The sequence below is a fragment of the Anabrus simplex genome, chromosome 11 (genome assembly GCF_040414725.1).
Source record: "Anabrus simplex isolate iqAnaSimp1 chromosome 11, ASM4041472v1, whole genome shotgun sequence".
Lineage (NCBI taxonomy): Eukaryota > Metazoa > Arthropoda > Insecta > Orthoptera > Tettigoniidae > Anabrus > Anabrus simplex.
The window spans coordinates 49,480,539-49,504,791 of NC_090275.1; the positions used below are offsets into that span (position 1 = coordinate 49,480,539).

Genomic DNA, 24,253 nt, shown 5'->3' on the forward strand with positions numbered 1-24,253 from the left:
ATGGATAGTCATTGTCCACTGAGGAATATCTTATTATTCCGAAGATTTCGGCTGTAACTGTGGCAGACCTCTTCAGAGCCTTTGCGATCTCAGTTCAGGTTTCCATCGTGTCATTTATGTCCTATTGGATACATAACATGGTTCAAAATATTCTCCTCTCTAAGGAAATTGGTCATTGGTGGCTTCATGTCTAGAGTACTGAAGACGTCTGCTCCGTTGCAGACGAAACGTCTGGAAACTGTATTATTGGCAGTGGATCACGGCTATACAGTACGAATGGTCTTACTTCCAATAAACATTTCTTCAAAACGTGTCATGAATACCAAATTCAGTTAGGCAAATAACATTCCAGATTACAGAAAAATGGAATATATTCCCTTCTTATGAAACGGTTATTCTTTTTGAGAGGATATAAATAGTATACTTATAAGAGTGTAGTTATGTATAATTCTTTGCATGTTGATGTTTTATAATTTATTTAAAGATAATATTATTTGCATTTATATTTGAGTTCGTGGTACATGACATCGATTATTATAACACCAAAATAATAGGACTGTTGAAATACTGGATCCTCCCTAGTTCAAGAAGATACGGCGTAGTTGCTTCTTGGATGGGTAGACCGTCTGATGATGTCTGGAGAACGGGTCATCTTATCGCCTTAGGCTACGAAACTTAAATAAGGAAACTGTTTTAGCCATCACATGAAAAGAGATCAAATTGCATTAGCAACTATTGTATAGTACAGAACTGGGATAGTTCGGGAGTAATAGATCAGAATACAAATTAATTTGTCTAGTAAGACCTGTCGTAATAGGACTGGCCCCTAAAGTTTATGCAAATCTCATGGGAGAACTGATGTCCGGTCTAGGCTATATTTCAGTAGGTTTGCATTTTAACTTCTAAATGCCGGAACATCCGAGTTCTAATAATGATTATTGAAACTATATATTTTATCCGTAGTTGATTTCGGAGGCTTTCTCTTCAACATCAAGGTACAACTCTATACAACCAAGACGTTCTTCTTTGCGTAAAACAACGGCTTCAACTTTGTAAATTCCATACTCCAGCTGATCCATTGGTAGTTGCTGTATGTACACTGTCCAGTTCTCTGCCTTGTACAGTCCCTGAAAAATACGGTGCAAATTAAAATTTCCATTTTCTATTTAACTCCTGTATTTACTTTTGTGTAGTTTCAAGGGTAACGTTAGGTCTTAAAAACAAGTGCAGAGATTATATGACATGGAAATTTGCATCTCGACAACTAAAGCAATGTCAGAAGGGAAGAAATCTAAGAGCACGAAATGTCGGGTCTGGAATTCAAAATCGGAACAGGTGGATCTTTCCACGTATTCAAAATGTGTATTCTCCTAGGATGGTAGTATACTAAGTGAAAATTAATCACCGAGTAAGTGGCTATGCGGTTTGAATCACGTAGCTATCAGCTTGCATTCGGGAGATGGTGGGTTCGATCCCCACTGTCGACAGCACTGAAGATGGTTTTCCGTGGTGGTTTCCCATTTTCACACCAGGAAAATGCCGGGGCTGTACCTTAATTAAGGCCATGATCGCTTCCTTCCCCCTCTTAGCCCCTTCCTACCCCACCGTCACCGTAATCCTATTTGTGTACATGAGATTTGGAGCAAATTGTAATAATATCGATAATAATAAAACATACATACATACATACATACATACATACATACATACATACATTATCATTATAGACTGTTATGCCTTTCAGTGTTCAGTCTGCAAGTCTCTGTGAATTTACTAAACGTCGCCACAATCCTCGATTTGCAACTAGTGTTGTGGCCTCATTTAGTTCTACTACACCTCTTATCTTTAAATCGTTAGAAACCGAGTCTAACCATCGTCGTCTTGGTCTACCTCTACTTCTCTTACCCTTCATAGCAGAGTCCATTATTCTCCTAGGTAACCTATTCTCCTCCATTCGCCTCACATGAGCCCACCACCTAAGCCGGTTTATGCGTACAGCTTCATCCATCGAGTTCATTCCTAAATTAGCCTTTATCTCCTCATTCCGTGTACCCTCCTGCCATTGTTCCCACCTGTTTGTACCAGCAATCATTCTTGTTACTTTCATGTCTGTTACTTCTAACTTATGAATAAGATATCCTGAGTCCACCCAGCTTTCGCTCCCGAAAAGCAAAGTTGGTCTGAAAACAGACCGATGTAACGATCGTTTCGTCTGGGAGCTCACTTCCTTCTTACAGAATATTGTTGATCACAGCTGCGAGCTCACTGCATTAGCTTTACGACACCTTGATTCAATCTCACTTAGTATATTACCATCCTGGGAGAACACACAACCTAAATACTTGAAATTATCGACCTGTTCCAGCTTTGTATCACCAATCTGACATTCAATTCTGTTGAATTTCTTACCTACTGACATCAATTTAGTCTTCGAGAGGCTAATTTTCATACCATACTCATTGCACTTATTTTCAAGTTCCAAGGTATTAGACTGCAGGATTTCGGCACAATCTGCCATTAAGACCAAGTCGTCAGCATAGGCCAGACTGCTTACTACATTTCCACCTAAATGAATTCCTCCCTGCCATTTTATACCTTTCAGCAGATGGTCCATGTAAACTACGAACAGCAAAGGCGAAAGATTACAGCCTTGTCTAACCCTTGTAAGTACCCTGAACCAAGAACTCATTCTACCATCAATTCTCACTGAAGCCCAATAATAATAAAATAATAAAAATAATTTACTGTACTAAGGAAATAAAGTCCAGAATCGGCCAAGCCAGAAATGCATCCAATAAAATAAGGAGAGTGTTCTGTAGCAGAGACCTTAATTTACATCTAAAAATTAGACTTCTGGGATGTTACGTCTTCTCCTTCATGTTATATGTGTTGAGACCTGGATCATTAAGAAAAGAGAAATGGACAGATTAGAATTATTTTAGTTATGGACGTACAGAAGGATATTGCGATTGAGTTGGGCAGATAAGGTCACAAACGATGAGATGATGCGGCGAATGGGAAAGAGAGAGTAAATGGTAAGTACTGTCAAAATCAGAAACCTGCAGTATCTCGGTCTTGTGTTGCGAGGAGGGAAATATAATCTATTGCAGCAGGTCATTCAAGGGAAGGTACAAGGCAAAAGAAGACCAGCAAGAAGACGCATTTCTTGGATTGATAATCTGAAAACTGGGTTCAACTGTTCCACTGTTGAAATATTTCGCACTGCATCATTGAAGGCAAGAATCTCTATGATGCTAGGTAGCAGACCTGCTGAGAGGAGATAGCATTTGAAGAATAATAATAAGAAGAAAATAAGAAGGAGAAGAAGAAAATTAATCGAGATGCAGCTAAGCTAAGGCAGTGAGGTCACAGTAACGATCACCAGTATACTGTAAATTAACGTCTCTAGCTTTTATGGTATTATGTCTTGGGACGTTTTGCAAACGTACTTCATGGGAAACAGTTTTACGTTATTAATAGGAGGGTGGCAGTTGTTCGAACCACGTGGTGTGGCCCATTGCTGTCTAGAGCAGCCAGTTGTGCAGGTCTGATCAAAATATTTGAAAAAGAACTCATTCACGAAAACATCTAGCTACACTAATTTTATGTTGGGTGCTGCACGTGTTTTTATACTGTATTTGGAGGTTGTAAATTTATTATGTCAAAGCTATTCAACACATTTTGATAAAAAATTCCAGTGTTCATTCTAAGAATAGTCGCAAAAGGAAATTCCAAGAATCCGAAGCCGTATGTAAAAGCTATTTCAGAATACACTGAATCCCGCGATCAAATTATTTTTTTCTGGATGTGGTTTTTCTTTTTTTATCCAATTGCCACGGAAGGTGACATTCTACCTTACGAGTAAGATGTTTATACCCGAACCGCAGGCGAGGACGGAATTTTGAAACTTTAGGCGCTTTAGTGGCCGTTGCGTAGAATATATTATTGGATACTTTTAGGTTAAATATTTCATCATACACAGTTTTGACACGTCACCAAACAACTCATCTGTCTTTGGCTCAAGCAGTGACGTCTTCAGTGTGTGTTGCCATTCTTTTTACAATTTGCTTTACGTCGCACCGACACAGAGAGGTCTTATGGCGACGGTGGAATAGGAAAGGGCGAGGCGTGTCAAGGAAGCGGCTGTGGCCTTAATGAAGGTACAGCCTCAATATTTTCCTGTTGTGAAAATTGGAAATTGCGGAAAAATATTTCAGTGCTTCCGACATTCGGGTTCAAACCCACTATATCCCAAATGGAAGCTCACACTATAAAAATAATTGAGGTATGTTCATGGAGGTATTTAATAATAAAATACCATCAAAATTAATATTATTTGTATCAGTGAACAGTCTGATAAGCTACCAGAGTAGTAAAAATGGTCCTCCAGTCCTCGATTAATGAGCGTAGTACACGCATATACAGAAATGGTACCGCGACATGAACAATCAACACTGACCCACCCCAGTACTAAAAGGGGGGGGGGGGGGAAGGGAGTGAAAGGCTTGTACTGATGGTACAGTGTGTGTATTGTTATACACCCATCACTGTGCCCATTTCAATCACAAGAGTCTTATAGCGGACTGGCTACCTGCAGAAGTGCGTTAAGTGAGGAGGTGGGGGGACTCATGCTTTGTTTGTATAGGGCCACCATTTCCGTGCATGCGTGTTCGAACTTAGAAAATGATGAAATTTATGATTTTCGTTTTTTTTCTGATTATTCGATATTTGGAATGTCGTCTTTAATTTTTTTCAAACCTAGTAATGCTTTAAATAAACGTTTTAAGAGAAAGCTGTGTGGGCGTGGCAGTCTTCGCAGCTCTGCTTCAACCGATTGTGCACCGAACCACGGACTCTGCCCCAAAGGAACTGATATATGGTATAAGACCTACAAAGCACAAGCAGCAGGCCAATCATTTGAACACAAGGTTGGCTTACCAGATGCTGTCATACAGCAACTTATGCCTATATTCAGGGACCTATCTGATGTACAGTTACTGAAAAAGTGTTTACATGGTCATGCCCAAAATCTGAATGAGTGCATCAACGATGTTATTTGGTCAAGAATTCCAAAAACATTTTTTGATTTTCATTTTGGTGTTTACGATGCTGTAATGACTTTTAAAAATAGCATCTTGTCAAGATGTGAGGTATTGAAGAAACTTTTTATTAGCCTCTGATATCACACCATACAAGCCATGTACAAGCTTGACAAAGAAAGGGTTAGTGCTTCAGAGAAAGCATTGAGGAATGTGGAAAATAAGGGACAAGAGAATTGAGAAAAACTAAAGAGAAGGCTGGCAGAAACCTATCAGGACGATCCGTATGACTCAAGTTATAGTTCTGGAATGCATTGAAACTCTGACAGCAGTTTCGCGTAAGTTTACTCTTTGAAAGATAAGAGTGTACCATTTCTCGGAAACTACCCACTTGAACTTCCAGAAAATTTCACAGCCTTGAAAGTACGTTTCTACAAGTATTATAACACATGGATATTGTATTATACCTCATGAAGGGCCTCTCAGAGTGTGCACGGTGCAAAATACGACCTCGATTGGCTGACCAGATTGCAGACCCCCACTCCTCGATTTGCAGCAATAGTGCTGTCTCTCTCTTTCCCCACGCCTATCTCGCTCGCTCCGCCTGTCTCCCTCTTCATAATTTGCTCCGTAGCGCTCCAAATCCAAGCCGAGTTGAGCCGAGCTTAGCCGAGTAGCCCAGAGACGAAGCGTTGGTCCAAGCCGAGCCGAATAGGACCGATGCACTGTGTACAGGAACTCTGCGCCTCAATTTTCACGCGTGAGATTTTGAGTGTTTGAGAGGCCCTGCCTCATAGTGTGTGAATTATTGACTGTACAGGATCTTCAAAAGTGCAAAACAAGTTAGGAGTATTGAAAAAATAATTCTGTCAAATAAACGGTACTTTTGGAAATCCTTGTGGTAAAGTATTAGAAAACCATCATAGGTTTACCTTATTTATTTTCAGACATGTACCTTAATTAGTCGTTGAGAAAAGATGTAATGAGTTTTGTAAAAAATGCAGAGTAAAGATACACCCTAACCGAGCCCCTTTATGATATGCTGTGATAAGTCATATTCATCTGTTGGAAACGGATTAACCTGGACATGAGTCAAGATGGTCATTGCGGCAGATTACTTAATCTGGGAATACAGAGACTCCACTTTTGGTGTAGATGGGTGCAGTACCACAGTACTGAAATCATCTACTGTATCGTAAAGTGCCTTTTTCTTTACACATTTGAGATTAGAAAGAAGTGAAATTTTTTGCAGTATGGAATAAAAATATATACTTACTCCAGGAACAGGGCATTTATTTTCCACTTTCATATATTCTTCTGTATATTTTTGGAAAGAATCAGGGAAATATTTCTGTATTTCTTCACATAAATTTTCTAATTTGTAATTGTAGGTCTTGGCCCATTGACCACTTTGCATCTTCTTGTATGCGGTGCCATCCAACTGAAACACAATAAGGAAGTAAACATATGAATGAGAGTTAATTAATTAATTAATTAATCAATTAATTTTTGTGCTCGACGATGCCGAAATATTAATATTATATGTCAGAAAACTGAATTTTGATGAGGCTCATTATAGTGCTAGTTTCATTATGATACAGGTTCTCCACCAATCAGAGCTCAGATTTTCATTATGACACAGTTTCTCCACCAATCAGAGCTCAGATTTTCATTATGATACAGGTTCTCCACCAATCAGAGTTCAGATTTTCATTATGATATAACTGTTTGACCAGTTAGGTAAAGATAACATCGCACCTGCGTTCAACGCACTAGCTTCGCACTTGTTTCCAAAATCAAACATGTCGGGCACACACATTAACATCAGTGCACATTCTACTTCCAATATTCCACAACTACACGGCACATTCCCGCAAATTCATTTCACCAACTGTACAGTAAACAATTTGTGTTTGAAATAAAGCTAGGTGTTGAAAACATATGACATTGTCAAGGTCTCTGATCCACTCACGGAAAATCAATAACCCAGCGCATGCGCTCTGTTCAGTGAACGCAACTGTCAAGCGATATGTCGATAGAAATTTATGAATATTTAAAAATAGAGTTATAATTATCGTCCAGCATAAACAGTCGTATGCAGCTCGCTTATAATAGTTGTACCGGGCGGTACACCTCTACACCGTTTATTTAAAAGTTGCGCCAGTTGAAACTCCTCTTCTGGAGGAAGGTTGAACTTTATCTATTCTATTAATTCTCTGCTTTCTCAGAAGATGTCACCACGTGGAAAATTTTGAGTTTTTGAACTGTGTCACTTTTGATGTGTTTTTGTTTCGCTTGAAGTAAGAAGTGTGAACTTTCTCTTCTAGAGGACACTACTGAAGATCAACAATAGCGCACCCTAGTGCGGAGTCAAAGAACTATTTTGTTGGAGAAATTTTTATTTCAAAAGTTTGTTTCTTGTTAAATTTCTTTCTGTTATTGTTTAAGTTGGCTGTATACCCCTCTTTTTCCCCTTGTTTTAGATTTATCCAATCCCGAATTTCTTTTAGTAATTTCTGACCAATCTGGTGTATCTTCCCCCAACTTGTATCTGTTGCGGGGTCCTATCCAATAAAAACATTGTGGGCGGGTGTTTTCATTCCCCTAACGCCTAGAAACTTCCGCGAGAGTATTTAAACTGCTGATTTTGGGGTCTCCGGGCCGCTTCTGTTCCATCTTTCAGTGTATTAAGTACATAGCAGGAGGCGGGAAGCGCCTCTTTCTTCTTCAGCCGTTCAACACAAGGTAATGGCCTATTAATAACTTCCTTTCTTGCTAGGTCGGCAGTTTAACACTCGCGGCGGGTTCGAAGCATTTCCATCATGTAACCTTCTCCTAAAATGTAATTACTCTTTTCATCTTTTTCTTGTAAAGCTACATATTGGGATAGAGAGTGCTAACCCTCTCGAGCTCCCACTCACATTTGTTTTGAGGTGAACTTATTTTCTCAAACTATTCTTCGTTTATGTAATGTAAAGTGTTCTTCTCTAAGTCACCTCTATAGTATGGGATTAGCCCTTGCGTTAGTGGCCCAGAGCCAGATTAGGTTTTAAAAACAAAGTGTATTAGGAGTGCAAGTTCGCCTCCTCTCAAATTGTTATTTTAGAGGTCATGTAATCAACCTTCTTTTCATGTAATAGACCTCCGTAGGTTGGGTATTTTACCCCTGTGAATACGTCCTTAGAGGACAGCTTGAAGGTAGAGTTTGGTGTGGCCTTGTGATAGGCTTACAATTTTGAGAGCGGATCGCTCTTTGAAATTTGTTTCTGTATGCCTCGTGCAGGCTTTATGTGTAATGTTTGGAGCCAGTGCTCCTGGGCATGAATGGGGTTTTCTGCCCCTTGGCTAAAATTTTTTTTGGAGTAAGGCGGGGCTGATTGCCCAAGAGTTATGAAGTAAGGGCACTGAGCCCGAATCCAGTAATATTGTACCTACATTTTTGCTACTCTGTACCTGTTATGATTGTTATCTCTTGTTTTTGAAAAGAAAATATAACCTAGTTAAATTTTAAATTAATTTTACATTGCACGTTAATTTCGTAGCTTGAAACCCATTCACACCCGCACCTTCTTTCACCTCTACCTACCACGGATATCTCCGTAACAAGTGGTAGCAGAGCGTGGTTGAATGGGTCTCAATTTAGCCCCTTTTGACGGCTAAACATTGCTTTGATTCGAACTCTAACAATTTTCTCAGTTGCTGGAATTTTTTGAGTTTTTCAAAATTGTTCTGTCATCATGCCCGGCCCTCGCGATGTTCTCCTCCTTAACTACTTGCGCAAAGAGGAGTTGATATACGAGTTAACTATCAGAAATGTGCAATCTGGAGGCACGGTTGCAATCGACACCAACAAGCTTAGAGAGTCCCTTGATTTGCTCATTTCCATCCCCAATTTGGGAGAGAAAGAAATTGATGACTCTCTTTCCACGATCGTCGAGAATATTACTGGGCTAGCATCTGTAGTCAGCTTTTTTGATGAAAACGATCCGTCTCCTAATCAAATTAAGCGTGTGCAAGGCAGGCTGTATCACTTTGCAAATAGAGTTAATGATCTGTTGTCTCTAAAGGTGAATGACGTTCAGAGGAAGGACGCTAATACGCTCCTTGAAACTATTTCTGAATTGTCTAATAAGGTCACTCAATTGCTAACCGGCGAAGTTCCTCCCAAAACTGATCAACCCGCCACGGTGAATGTAGGTAACGAGGAAGAGTCTCCTCAGGGAGAAGTCAATAGGATAACCGTTGCTGCTCAAACTATCTCTGCCCCATCGAACAACGAATCTGAACGCCGTGCGTCATTGGGTAACATCCGCTCTGAATTAACTTCTTTGCCATTGAAACCTTTAACGACTATGTCACCTGGGTTCAGTAGCTTGCCTCATCCATTGGCAATGTTGCTTAGAGGTATCTCTAAGTTTTCCGTCAACACCACCAGTGATGTAATTTCATTTTTAAGATTTCTAGTGGAATTTCAGGATCATGCTCTTGTTTTTTCTCTTTCGCCATGTCAAATTTTGCAAATTATCTATCCGTATGCTATTGGTATTCTCTCTGATAAAATCGTAAGAGCCATTGCCGAGCAATCATCTATTGAGGATTTCCATGCCCATTTGCTAGCTAACTTCATCCCGGCTAGGGCCAGGTCCTCCCTGATTCAGAAGTACTATTACCGTGTACAGCGCTTGGATGAAAACTTGGCTGATTTCATTCAAGATATCAAATTCTACACTAGGGTGTTTGCTCTGCACTTTCCTGAAGATCAGATTGTGCAGGCTATTGTAGAAGGTATTTCGCCATCCTACAGGTCATATTTGTGTTTCGCGGCGTGTCCGCAAACCTTCTCTGAACTTGAAGCATTGGCCGTCTCAGCGGAAGGAGTTAGATACGCCGATTCTTTGCGTGTCGCGAAAGAACCCCTGCCTTCCTTTAGTAACACTCGGCCTCCACCTCGCCGACCAGTCAATCCCCGTAAATGTTATGCTTGCGGGTCGCCTGACCATCTGCGGAATAAGTGTCCTCTGATCAAGTCAAGTGGGACAAGGAATGGAGCAGGGTCATCACAAGGCTGTTTTAAGTGTGGGGCCTTCTCACATATCGCCAAGAATTGCCCAAACTCAAATAGCACCCCCTCCTGCTCAACTTCTGGTGCAAATTCCAGCTATGCCAATAATAAAAAGTGACTAGTGGCGTCGGCTGAGCCGACTAATCCATCTTCCCGAGACTTAGCCCCTAGTAAACAGGTTGTAAATGCAGAGAACGACCAGCCTTCAAATTCATCTTTTGAATGCCCTAAAGAGTGTCTTAGGATTGCGGCGGATACCCCCGCACCTGTTCCTTTTCTTAAGATTGAGGTAAATAACGAGCCTATAACAGCTCTCTTAGATTCAGGCAGTGTTTGTTCCATTATTTCGGCTGATTGGTATTCTAAATTGAAATCTGTTTGTAAACTCCCTGACTATGACTCATCTCCTGTTAAATATGTTTCGGCTAATTCATCTCCATTAGAAATTCTAGGTTCCTTACATGTCAAAATTCGGGTTTTTAAATTTACATGGAAGATCAAATTGTTTGTGGCCAAGCGTTTGTCTTGCCCCATCATATTGGGAGCGGACTTCATTTCTCACACTGGTCTTGTGCTCGATCTCCAGAGTAGGTCGTGCACATTCAAATTTGCGTCCAATTGTAGAATTCCCTTGTTAAAGTGTAATTCTGTATCATGTTCATCTATTTCGCCTACCCAGGATGAGATGTTGTTAGACCTTAGACATCTACCTGAGGAGCAGGCTGATAGTATTCGGAAACTGTGTCAGTCGTTTCCCGAGGTGTTCTCTGATACTCTTGGTGTTACTGACCTTATTGAATACAAAATTGAGGTCACGGATTCGATTCCTGTCCGTTTTCCACCGTATAGGCTATCTCCACCTAAAATGAAGGCTCTGAAAGAAATCATCGATCAGATGTTGAAGGATGGTATTATTAGGCCCTCTAAGTCAGCGTATTCTTCGCCTATTTTTCTAGTCCCGAAACCCCAAGGAGGCTTCAGGCCTGTCATTGATTACAGGGCTCTCAATCGGAAGGTGGTGTTGCAATCTGTGCCCCTTCCCGACCTTCATTCTTGTTTTTCATGGTTTCGTAAGGCCAAGTTCTTCACGATCTTGGATTTGAATCAGGCCTACAACCAAATTCCCCTTGCCGAAGAGTCTAAACATCTTACAGCGTTTGCCACGGACTGGAATTTATATGAATACAACCGCGTGCCTTTCGGGCTCCCCACGGGGGCAGCTGTGCTCACTAGGCTACTAGATAGGGTCTTTTCCGACATCAAATTTGAGTACTTATATCACTACTTGGATGATGTCGTCGTATTTTCCGAAACCTTTGAAGAACATCTAGATCATCTGCGAGAAGTTCTCAATCGCCTTCGTAAGGCTGGGTTAACTGTTAAGTTGTCCAAGGTTGCCTTTGCTAAGCCCTCTATGTCATTCCTAGGGCATATTGTGTCACCTGATGGTGTAGCAGTCGATCATTCTAGAACACAGGCCATCCGTGATTTTAAACCTCCCAAGGACATTAAAGGTATCGCCAGGTTCATTGGCATGGTGAATTTCTTCAGGAAGTTCATTCCTAATTTTGCTAATAGAGCGGCGCCCTTAAACCTTCTCCGTAGGAAAGGCATCAAATTCGAGTGGGGACCGTCTCAACAAGCCGCTTTTGAAGACCTTAAATTAGCTCTCTGTAATGCCCCTGTACTTGCTATGCCTGATTTCTCGAAGAAATTCATCGTCCAAACCGACGCGTCGTCGTCGGCGGTAGCTGCAGTCCTTCTTCAAGAGACTGAACTAGGGAGGCGCCCCATCGCCTATGCATCTAGGACTCTCTCGGCTCAAGAAGCAAAGTACTCCATATATGAGCTTGAAGGTTTGGCAGTTTTATTTGCCTTAGAAAAGTTCCGTCTCTATCTGGAACATGTCAAATTCGACTTGGAGACAGATAATCAAGCCTTAAGCTGGGTCTTGTGTAGGCCGCGTCGTACTGGTCGTATAGCCCGTTGGGCCATCCGTATTTCTGCCTTCCAATTCGATGTACGACATATCAGAGGTACTGAAAATGTTGTTGCTGATGGACTCAGCCGTATGTTTTCTAACGACGTCGAGACCCATGAAACTGTCGACAGTTCATCACCTTCCGAGTCCATACTATCTGAGGTTAATGCCATCCTAACAGATGCTCCCATGCTCTTTAGGGATATCGAGAAATACCAACGTGAAGATCCGACGCTGGGTCCGATAATGGAAACCCTTTCTTCTGGGGAACATGTCGTCCCTTATGTTCTGAGGAATGGTGTTTTATGTTGCCCATCGAGGCATGATAAGATGATGAAGGTTGTCGTGCCAGCGGTTCTTGTGCCTATGATCTTCAAGTATTATCATGAGACCCCATTAGGAGGGCATCTTGGAATCTTTAAAACCCGTGAAAAAATTCGTGAAATGTTCATTTGGAAAGGTATGGACGGTGAAATCCGTGAACTTGTAAAAGCTTGTAAATCTTGTTTGCTTAGTAAACCCACCATGTCCACCAAGGTAGGCCTTTTGTCTTCGCATCAAGCGTCGCGCCCCATGGAACGCCTGTATATCGATTATGTAGGACCCTTCCCCCAGTCAAAGGGTAATGCTAACAAGTTCATCTTTGTGTGCGTAGATGGCTTTACTAGATTTTCTTGGTTATTTCCGACTAAGCTGGCTACCGCTCAGTCCACCATTACTTGCCTAAATTCCATTTTTGCTTCTTTTGGTCCGTGCCAATACATTGTATCTGATAATGCTAAAGCTTTTACATCAAATCTGTTTCGTAAATTCTGTTTTGACTTGTCCATCTCTCATGTAACTACATCTGCTTATTACCCTCAACCATCTCTGGCTGAACGGGTTAACCGTAATCTCAGGTCCGCACTTATTGCCTATCATCATGAAGATCATTCTAGGTGGGACACGTCCCTGCATTGGATAGCTTTTGCTTTGAATTCGGCGGTTCATGAATCTCACAAGTTTACTCCAGCTTCTTTGATGTTCAAGTTTGTTCCCAACTCGCCGCTCTCTAACCTCTGGTCTTTGAATGACATTATACCCGAGACAATAGATCCGGATAACATTAAAGATCTTTGGAAGAAGGCTAAAGCCAATCTTAAAGTGTCTCATGAAAAGGTTAGGGAAAGGTATGATCGTGGACGGAGACCCACCACTTTGAAGGTAGGTGACCAGGTTATGGTCAAAAATTTTGTTCCCGCGGGCAAGCTTGCCCCCAGATTTCATGGGCCTTGTATCATTCTCGATTTTCTTACGCCGGTTACCTTATTGCTAAGTAATCCAGCCACCGAGAGGATATTTAGAGTTCACCTGTCCCAGGTGAAACCGGTGTAATTTCTGTGTTAACTTGCTTCATATTATTTTGAAAGGATATGAAGGTTATATTTTTTTTTTTGAGTTTCACTTTTAAGGCATTCTGCCCCTTCTGTAATATTTTGGTTTTAGATGTAAGCCTTGTGTAAAACCTGCCCCGACCCGTTAAACTGCCATCCTGTTCTTGCCACGGCCATTACCACGCTCCCGTCTCCTGCTCCACCTTACACTGTGGCTTCATAATAGTAAATGCCATGGATATCTACACGCCGCTGGCCCCTCAACCTCTCCACAAGCCTGTACCCTCAAAGAAGATGATAGTCCAACACAATTCTGCCGCCTAGCTTTAATGTTTCAGCGCCCCCGCAGCCGCGCAGCGCCGTGCAGCGACTGGGGAGGGGGATGGGCCCCCTCCTCTCCAGCGAGGACGACATGTGCACGGCGAGCCGGAGCTCTCCTCCCGGCCAAGGCTGATGTGCGGCGCACGACCTGCTACATGCCCGCAGCCTGTATCTGTTCACCGCGGGCGCGGCGTACTTCAACACCTCTGCTCCCCTCATAGTGCGGGCGAGCGGTATCTCAGGGTACTTGAGGGGTCCGAGCGGCCTCCGTTGGACGCAAGCTGCAACGGCCGGTCTGGCCATCCGACTCAATCTACATCAACTACATGGACAGTCACCATAAGCAATAACTACACTTGGGAATTCAACAACAATATTTGGTGGACATTGCAAAATTTTTCTTCACCTTTAAGTATTAAAAGTTTATCTTCAGAAATTCAAATTCTACAAACATAAAGACTTTCATTCACCTGCAACAACAACATTTTGAAACTGAATTAAGAAATCTTGTAAATGCTTCTGCTATCTATCTTCGTATCAACATCATTACTTGGACTTTGTTTCAAACTGATTTCATGTGTCACCCCTGGAGGAACTTTTGGGGGGGGGGGAGGTCTGTACCGGGCGGTACACCTCTACACCGTTTATTTAAAAGTTGCGCCAGTTGAAACTCCTCTTCTGGAGGAAGGTTGAACTTTATCTATTCTATTAATTCTCTGCTTTCTCAGAAGATGTCACCACGTGGAAAATTTTGAGTTTTTGAACTGTGTCACTTTTGATGTGTTTTTGTTTCGCTTGAAGTAAGAAGTGTGAACTTTCTCTTCTAGAGGACACTACTGAAGATCAACAATAGCGCACCCTAGTGCGGAGTCAAAGAACTATTTTGTTGGAGAAATTTTTATTTCAAAAGTTTGTTTCTTGTTAAATTTCTTTCTGTTATTGTTTAAGTTGGCTGTATACCCCTCTTTTTCCCCTTGTTTTAGATTTATCCAATCCCGAATTTCTTTTAGTAATTTCTGACCAATCTGGTGTATCTTCCCCCAACTTGTATCTGTTGCGGGGTCCTATCCAATAAAAACATTGTGGGCGGGTGTTTTCATTCCCCTAACGCCTAGAAACTTCCGCGAGAGTATTTAAACTGCTGATTTTGGGGTCTCCGGGCCACTTCTGTTCCATCTTTCAGTGTATTAAGTACATAGCAGGAGGCGGGAAGCGCCTCTTTCTTCTTCAGCCGTTCAACACCAGGTAATGGCCTATTAATAACTTCCTTTCTTGCTAGGTCGGCAGTTTAACACTCGCGGCGGGTTCGAAGCATTTCCATCATGTAACCTTCTCCTAAAATGTAATTACTCTTTTCATCTTTTTCTTGTAAAGCTACATATTGGGATAGAGAGTGCTAACCCTCTCGAGCTCCCACTCACATTTGTTTTGAGGTGAACTTATTTTCTCAAACTATTCTTCGTTTATGTAATGTAAAGTGTTCTTCTCTAAGTCACCTCTATAGTATGGGATTAGCCCTTGCGTTAGTGGCCCAGAGCCAGATTAGGTTTTAAAAACAAAGTGTATTAGGAGTGCAAGTTCGCCTCCTCTCAAATTGTTATTTTAGAGGTCATGTAATCAACCTTCTTTTCATGTAATAGACCTCCGTAGGTTGGGTATTTTACCCCTGTGAATACGTCCTTAGAGGACAGCTTGAAGGTAGAGTTTGGTGTGGCCTTGTGATAGGCTTACAATTTTGAGAGCGGATCGCTCTTTGAAATTTGTTTCTGTATGCCTCGTGCAGGCTTTATGTGTAATGTTTGGAGCCAGTGCTCCTGGGCATGAATGGGGTTTTCTGCCCCTTGGCTAAAATTTTTTTTGGAGTAAGGCGGGGCTGATTGCCCAAGAGTTATGAAGTAAGGGCACTGAGCCCGAATCCAGTAATATTGTACCTACATTTTTGCTACTCTGTACCTGTTATGATTGTTATCTCTTGTTTTTGAAAAGAAAATATAACCTAGTTAAATTTTAAATTAATTTTACATTGCACGTTAATTTCGTAGCTTGAAACCCATTCACACCCGCACCTTCTTTCACCTCTACCTACCACGGATATCTCCGTAACAATAGTAATTAAGACACTCGTATGGAAATTATAAAACGAGCGAAGCGTCGTGTCTTAATTATTGACATTATAGGCTTGTTAGAGGATCGAATCAAGAAGGACAAGCCCACGTGCATGGCATTCGTAGATCTAGCAAAGGCATTCGATAATGTTGATTGGACCAAGGTATTTATGATTTTGAAGATGATAGGGATCAGATACCGAGAACGAAGAATTGTCTACAATCTGTTTAAAAATCAGTCTGCACTGATAAGAATCGAGGGCTTTGAAAAAGAAGCAGCAATCCAGAAAGGAGTGAGGCAAGGCTGCAGTTTGTCCCCTCTCCTTTTCAATGTTTACATAGAACAGGCAGTAAAGGAAATCAAAGAGAAATTTTTAAAGGGAATCACAGTCCAAGGAGAGGAAATCAAAACCTTGAGATTTGCCGATGATATTGTTATTTTATCTGAGACTGCAGACGATCTCGAGAAGTTGCTGAATGGTATGGATGAAGTCTTGGGTAAGGAGTACCAGATGAAAATAAATAAGTCCAAAACAAAAGTAATGGAGTGTAGTCGAATGAAGGCAGGTGATGTAGGAAACATTAGATTAGGAAATGAAGTCTTAAAGGAAGTAGATTAATATTGTTACTTGGGTAGTAAAATAACTAACGATGGCAGAATTAAAGAGGACATAAAATGCAGACTAGCACAAGCAAGGAAGAGCTTTCTTAAGAAAAGAAATTTGCTCACTTCAAACATTGATATCGGAATCAGAAATATGTTTTTGAAGACTTTCGTGTGAAGCGTGGCATTGTATGGAAGTGAAACATGGACGATAACTAGCTCAGAAAGAAAGAGAATAGAAGCTTTTGAAATGTTGTGTTACAGAAGAATGTTAAAGGTGAGGTGGATAGATCGAATCACGAATGAAGAGACTGAATGGAATTGGTGAGAGGAGATCGATTTGGCTAAATTTGACGAGAAGAAGAGATAGAATGATAGGACACATCTTAAGACACCCAGGACTTGTTCAGTTGGTTTTTGAAGGAAGTGTAGGTGGTAAGAACGGTAGGGGTAGACCAAGGTATGAATATGACAAGCAGATTAGAGCAGATGTACGATGCAGCAGTTACGTGCAAATGAAAGGGTTAGCACAGGATAGGGTGGCATGGAGAGCTGCATCAAATGAGTCTATGGACTGATGACTCAAACAACACAGGCTTGTGGCATGGCCCAAGGAAAACATTATGTGGGTGCAGCATTATTGTGCGGTGATGAAGGAAAGAAGAATAAACGCGTATGAATGAGGGGATCTTTGAGAGATGAACCACGATCTCCTCATGTTAATCTCTTAAGAACTCTGCACGTACAAGAGCCTGGAGTCGAAACAGACTTTCAACGTACTAGGTAGTCTTACGTACATGTAGTACGTGTTGAAGAGATGTTAAGTACAGAACAAAAATGGCCAGCCGGACACCAGTGGGATCCGAACCCACAACCTCCCGATTTCGCGTCGGTTGCTCTACCAATTGAGCTATGGTGGCCTCGGCCATCTTTGTTCTGTTTGAAAGGATCTGAGCTACAGGTCTGGCACTGCTGCTAGCACACTGTAGAGTGCGTTTAAGTCGCCCGTTGTGGGGCATGTCAATGAATATTGAATTCAATATTCAAGAGCCTGGAGAATAATTCTGCGAATGGACAACAAGAGACTCACGTTGGAGATACCATCAGTGGTGAAGAAAGGTTAACTGTAACATTGCTATTTCTAGCAACAGGGAGAAGTTAAGAAGACATGATATTTTTTTAATTATTTTTTTATATATATATATTTTTTTTGCTATTTGCTTTTCGTCGCACCGACACAGATATGTCTTATGGCGACGATGGGGTAGAGAAGGCCTAGGAATTGGAAGGAAACGGCCGTGGCCTTAATCACTGCCTTCGTAATGTCCAGGCCGTACTGTACCTCTGATGACGTCACGCTTTGGGGGGGACTTGAAGGCGATACGCATACGCTCCGCTTGAATAACACACTCGTTTAAATTACTTAACGAACTGTTAACACCTTATAAAACCAAAACCTATCCTCAAATATTTGTTAATTCTGACATACAATGCATATCCTTCTCCGTAACGTTCTATTTCTCACGTATATACGTTCGTTTGCGTGAGTACAGCCTAACACTTTGAGACATATTCTTGCGATTTTATCCATTTTCTGGTCAACTGGAACATTCACATCATACACACTGACAGAAAACCTGCAGCCAATTACCATTACTATTTATTACAAATATAAATAATTTCTGTACCTCACTGTTTCCACTCCATGAACACTGCAGCTTTCCTGGACCTCTTACAGGAAGTTACACCAGTATGGAGTAGGTCTGCTCTCTTTGAAGCACTTTGTTGAATACACAAGTCGGTGTGAATTTTGGAAAAGTTATTTAAAAATATAATCACCCAAATATAAATAGGCCTACACTGTCCGGCCAGGTCTTCCAATTTCTTCCCACAGTCACAAATGACTAGGGAATCTGCCAACTGCATTGACTCCAAAGCCAGAGATTTTGTGCCACACTTGGGATCGTCAGAATTTAGAAATACCATCTTATATGTATCTGACACTAACACACAAAATACTTTGTACACCTCAATTCCAAGTTCTATAGACATGTCTGGTGGATATTTTAAGCCCCCTCGATTTAGGAAATTCAGATATCTTACTTCTGAAGGTAATTCATATATAAGATCTGAATCTGTCAGAAGATAAGATTTACATAAATCACACTGCTATTTGATGCTTTAATTTTTTTTATTTTTTTAAATTTTTTATTTTGCTATTTGCTTTTCGTCGCACCGACACAGATAGGTCTTACGGTGACGATGGGACAGGAAAGGTCTAGGAATGGGAAGGAAGCGGCCGTGGCCTTAATTAATGTAGAGCCCCAGCATTTGCCTGGCGTGAAAATGGGAAACCACGGAAAACCATCTTCAGGGCTGCCGACAGTGGGGTTCGAACACACTGTGTCCCGAATACTGGATACTGCCCGCAGTTAAGCGACTGCAGCTATCGAGCTCGGTAATACTCATAAATATGACTTGCATGTTCAAATACACCGAATTCAGATAAGCCGTGGGTCTGATTACGTAAAAATATAGGGCTTACCTAATGTTACCCATGTTTATGACATAATAAAACAAATTAACTCACCATCTGGACGGGACACTCTTATTTCTCTCAGGATGTGATTTTTCAGGAAAGTGCTTGATACACACAACTGTGTTGTGATTAACTATTAAATTCTCCCTGGGAATAGCCTTCTTCCATAACTTAACTCGTTCTTCATCAGAAGGAAACACAAATACCGTAGTGTACTCTCCTTGTTTATAATTGGTTTTGCAGCCAGGCACACAGCAACTGTTAGGCATGGTGATTTCCCTCACTGATCACCTTAATTCAAGTATATACAATTCGTGGTTAATAATAAAACACAGAATGCACTAACTCAATTAATTTTACATTATAAATATAACCTTCCACAAACAAACTACAAAATTAAAACACTGAAGAACGATCTTCTTAACCTATAGTTTCACATATATACACGCTCACACTAAGTTTTCTTCACTAATTAACGACTTTCCACTTAATAATTCCGTCGATGACGACTCATTCTCACATATATCTGAGTGAACACTCGGCCATCGTTAAAAATTTCAATAAAACTGCGAAAATCTATGTTTAACTCTACTAATTCATGTGCTAAACTTCCCCCCTAACGATCAGCTGATTGCTTTCCCGCGCTCGTTACAGTACGGCCTGGACATCACGAAGGCAGTGCCTTAATTAAGGTACAGCCCCGGCATTTGCCTGGTGTGAAAATGGGAAACCACGGAAAACCATCTTTAGGGCTGCCAACAGTGGGGCTCGAACCCACTATCTCCCGATTACTGGATACTGGCCGCACTTAAGCGACTGCAGCTATCGAGCTCGGTGACATGAAATTTAGCAGTGTAATATCTCCTCAGCTATTAGGAAACAAGGACTCGTCTGGTACATTCCAATGAACTCTTTTTAGAACTGCGTATTCTCCTAAAAAATCATATTGTTGTTCGGGGTAATTAAGTTCACAAATCAACTCACTCGGAAATACTCGAAAACTAGATGAAGCTGCAGACAAAAGCACGGCGAGCCATACACACACACTGATCGGTTGGCGAACCTGTGAATGGGCCCCTTTACACCCAGACTTCCGTAAGAGGCAATTGGGAAGGGGCAAGTGCTTGAAACTTAGGAGTATGGGTTGGCACGCCGGCATCCGCTAGCTGAGGCCGGGATTACTTCAACTTTCTTCTCACTTAGGTCTTCCCTATCAACCTTCCTTGGTCAACTCTTGCTCTCTTCCAGAAGGCTTAGCGAGACCTTCAATTTGACATACTATCTTGCCCCTTCTTTACTTCTACCGACACTTTTATTTTTCTCTTCATTTTCCTCTTCTGATTAGGAGTTGGCTGCTTGAAATCCCGTTAAATTACGAATCACCAGCAAGACCGTCACCACAAAGAGGGAAAGTCAGCTAAAATTCTCACCTCAAGGAAGCTCTAAACCGTTATTTACCGTATATGGGTAATACATACTTTTTTTTTTTTACTTTTGCGCAATGATAATGAGATCAGAATATAACGTAGTGCAGTTTTCTGCTGTAGATGTTTATCATTTCAACAAGTACTTTATGATAATAATAATAATAATAATAATAATAATAATAATAATAATAATAATAATAATAATGTTATTTGCTGTACGTCCCACTAACTACTTTCACGGTTTTCGGAGACGCCGAGGTGCCGGAATTTTGTCCCGCAGGAGTTCTTTTACGTGCCAGTAAATCTACCGACACGAGGCTGACGTATTTGAGCACCTTCAAATACCACCGGACTGAGCCAGGATCGAACCTGCCAAGTTGGGGTCAGAAGGCCAGCGCCTCAACCGTCTGAGCCACTTAGCCCGGCACTGATAAAAATTAAACCAACCTAATTTACTCAATTTATGAGTCGTGGACTGTGAAATTTTCAACTACAATTTACCACTTAACAAAACCAAATTTAAAAGTCAAGGACATATTAATAAGATACAGCACCACACAACATTCGGAGTTAATTAGTTAACTGATTGCAAAGTTATTGACAAATTATTTTTTCATGCTGAATGGAAAATACTCCATGAGGGACATTTTTCATCACTCTGGGGTATAATTTGTCAGACTGGTCATAAATATAGATTTAAGAATAACTCCGGGTTTGGCAGTAAGGTACAAACTTTTGGAGATATATTGTTCCATTTTCCATTATTCATTTAATAGACAAAAATCTAGTTTCTTGCTATTTTAGAAGCAAAAATATGAAAGTAATATTTAACTGATAATAATAAGAACTATTTTTACTTCCTGATCATATTCAAAGATTCTGTGAAAATATCAGGTGAATCTGACAGAAACTCTGTTGCAAAGAGCATTTTATGCATGGCAAAGAGCTGAAACAGTTTTAAAGTAGAAAAGAGCAATTGAAAGTTTTTTTTGCTAGGGGCTTTACGTCACACCGACACAGATAGGTCTTATGGCGACGATAGGATAGGAAAGGCCTAGGAGTTGGAAGGAAGCGGCCGTGGCCTTAATTGAGGTACAGCCCCAGAATTTGCGTGGTGTGAAAATGGGAAACCACGGAAAACCATCTTCAGGGCTGCCGATAGTGGGATTCGAACCTACTATCTCCCGGATGCAAGCTCACAGCCGCGCGCCTCTACGCGCACGGCCAACTCGCCCGGTATTGAAAGTTTTAAGAAGCACACTTGCTCTAAAACTGCCCTGGACTATAAATTACTCCTTCAGATGTTTTTTCTTATCTTAGACAAAGCGTAGGTCGACTAAAGGTAAATATATCTCAGCGACATTATTGAAATGGTAGTCCGAAAGATTTTTGAAGGTAGTTTTGTCCGACAATGTGAGAGGAAGGGGCGTGCGTGGTATTGCTCTATATACGCCGTACCTTTTAAATCCGGCATTTGGAACTGTAAAAACGGCGTTAGGGAAAAACTGATCACGGAATTTGAAGGAGGAAGATTTTGGGAAAATTTAAAAATAATGAAAATTCGATATTTTAGTCAAGTTTTGCAACATTTCAGTCATGAATATCCTTGAAATAAATCTGGAGATAGAAGACTTGGAGTGCATATGCTACATATGAGTTAATTTTGGATCTCCTCTAAACAAAGGATTGCCAAACGTACGGAGTCCTCCGTTTTCCCAACTTGCCTAGAATTATGTAGTATTTACTACTTAATTATACTCTGCGTGAGGTCGTAAATATTCTTAGTCTTCTTTCATCACTCACTCACTCACTCACTCACTCACTCACTTTCACAAATACAAACACCCTCGAATCGAAGTTGTTACCTAATGTGACACAGTCCTTGAGAAGATCGATCAGGTATGATAGCCAAAATGGTTTCGATGATAGACGGGTTTGCAAAAGGAGAAACGTATGAATCGGGACCATGAATATTTTGATTCTAACTGGTAAGACAGAAGAATTCCTAGATATGATGGAAAGGAGAAACATATAGGGTCTGAGCGAAACGAAATGGAGAGACAGGTAGCAATGTTCTCACAAAAAAAAAAAGAACAAAAACCTACAACCTGTTTTCCAGTCAGTGACCGGGTCAGGGTTGTGATGCATGAAGCAGATATAGGCTATTAGTACGGTGGGGTCGCCACTCCCAAAGTGATTTATTAATGACTGATAAATGCTATGAAATGATAATGGAGAGTGTTGCTGGAATGAAAGATGACAGGGAAAACCGGAGTACCCCGAAAAAAAACCTGTCCCGCCTCCGCTTTGTCCAGCACAAATCTCACATGGAGTGATCGAGATTTGAACCACGGTATTCAGCGGTGACAGGCCGTCTGAGCCACGGCGGCTCATGTTCTCAGAGGTGGCTGCAAATTATTGGTCTGGACTGGAAAACGAGGCCGAAAATGATGGTGTAGGATTTTTATTGGTAAAATGTATGGATGTCATATCACAAGTTTCCCGCAAGAACAAGGGGAGCATACAATTATTTACACAATTAGAGTCAACAAATTACACGATTGTACAGGTGTCCACTCCACGGAGTGTGTACAGTGTTGATGTTAAAGGAAGTTTTTTTAAAGACTTAAAAATGATGTAAACATGAAGAAAATGTTATGATAATAATAATAATAATAATAATAATAATAATAATAATAATAATAATAATAATAATAATAATAATATTGTTCTTACGTCTCTATAACTAATTTTACGGTTTTCGCAGACGCCGATTTGCCGAAGTTTTGTCCCACATGAGTTTCGAAACAACCGATTGATCTGTGTAGAATAAATTGCATGATCATCAAGAGCACCTTTAAAGAAAAGAGTGCTACAAAGTAACAAGATATGGCTGGGACGGTAAACATAAAAACCTTGATGGATTATGTCATCACAAACAAAGGTGGGAGAAATGATTGACTGATGTCAAGGACAGTTCCAGCGAAAGTATGGACAGCGACCATGCTGATCATGGACTTCAACCATTCGACAAACGTAACCCAGAAGAAAACGAAGAAGAAACGTAAAAGTAAAGACACTGAAATTAGAAAAAACCCAGTTTCGGGAAGAATATCAGATAAGAATGCAGTAAAATCTACCACAGGGAGATACAAAAACATTACAGTAGAGGAAGTGTGGATAATGTTTATAGATTAATTTGTTGGGGAAGGTAAAGAACTCTGTGGGATAACAGGATTGACTAAGAAAGAAAAAGAGACAGCCATTATGTAGATAAACCAAGCAAAATGGATGCGAGATAAAGAAAAGCAAAACACTATCCAAGTCCAAGTAAGCCTACAGGAAATTTATAAAACCAATTCATAGGTAAGAGTGTAGTAAGAGAAGGGAAAGAAAAAATACGGAATGAGTTTTTGTATAAATTGGAAATAGGCAGGAGAGGAAAAAGGAAATTATTGTACAGGTTAGGCAAAAACAGAATGTGTGAGGAAGAGGATATAAAGGCAAAGAAAGAGATAACGGAACCTTGATGCGTGAAGATGAAATCAGGAGCGAATTTAATACCTTTCTCGATAGGCTCTTAAATGGAGTAGCAAGCACTACATCAGACACTGAGGAACCCTGTATAGTAGCAACGAGAAAAGTAGAATCACCAATTACTGTACATGGCTGGAGATAGAAAAGTCCCTGAAAAGTATGAGGAAAGGAAGAGCTCTTGGAGTGGATGAGGTAAGTGCAGATATCGTTGCGAGCAGCAGGAATAAAATTCCAGCAGTCCACTGGAAAACAAATGGGTATAAAA

General features: G+C 40.9%; 1 protein-coding gene across 1 annotated transcript in view; it reads right to left on the reverse strand.

The window, feature by feature from the left end:
* Positions 1 to 527: 527 nt before the first annotated feature.
* Positions 528 to 24,253, reverse strand: part of LOC136883354 (uncharacterized) — a 39,894-nt gene continuing 16,168 nt past the window's right edge. Inside the window, exons 3-4 of the mRNA XM_067155606.2 lie at positions 6,316 to 6,480; positions 528 to 1,127 (exon numbers count right to left, since the gene is read on the reverse strand). Coding sequence (XP_067011707.2) covers positions 954 to 1,127; positions 6,316 to 6,480 — 339 coding nt within the window. The 3' untranslated portion in view covers positions 528 to 953. The remainder of the gene's footprint in view (positions 1,128 to 6,315; positions 6,481 to 24,253) is intronic.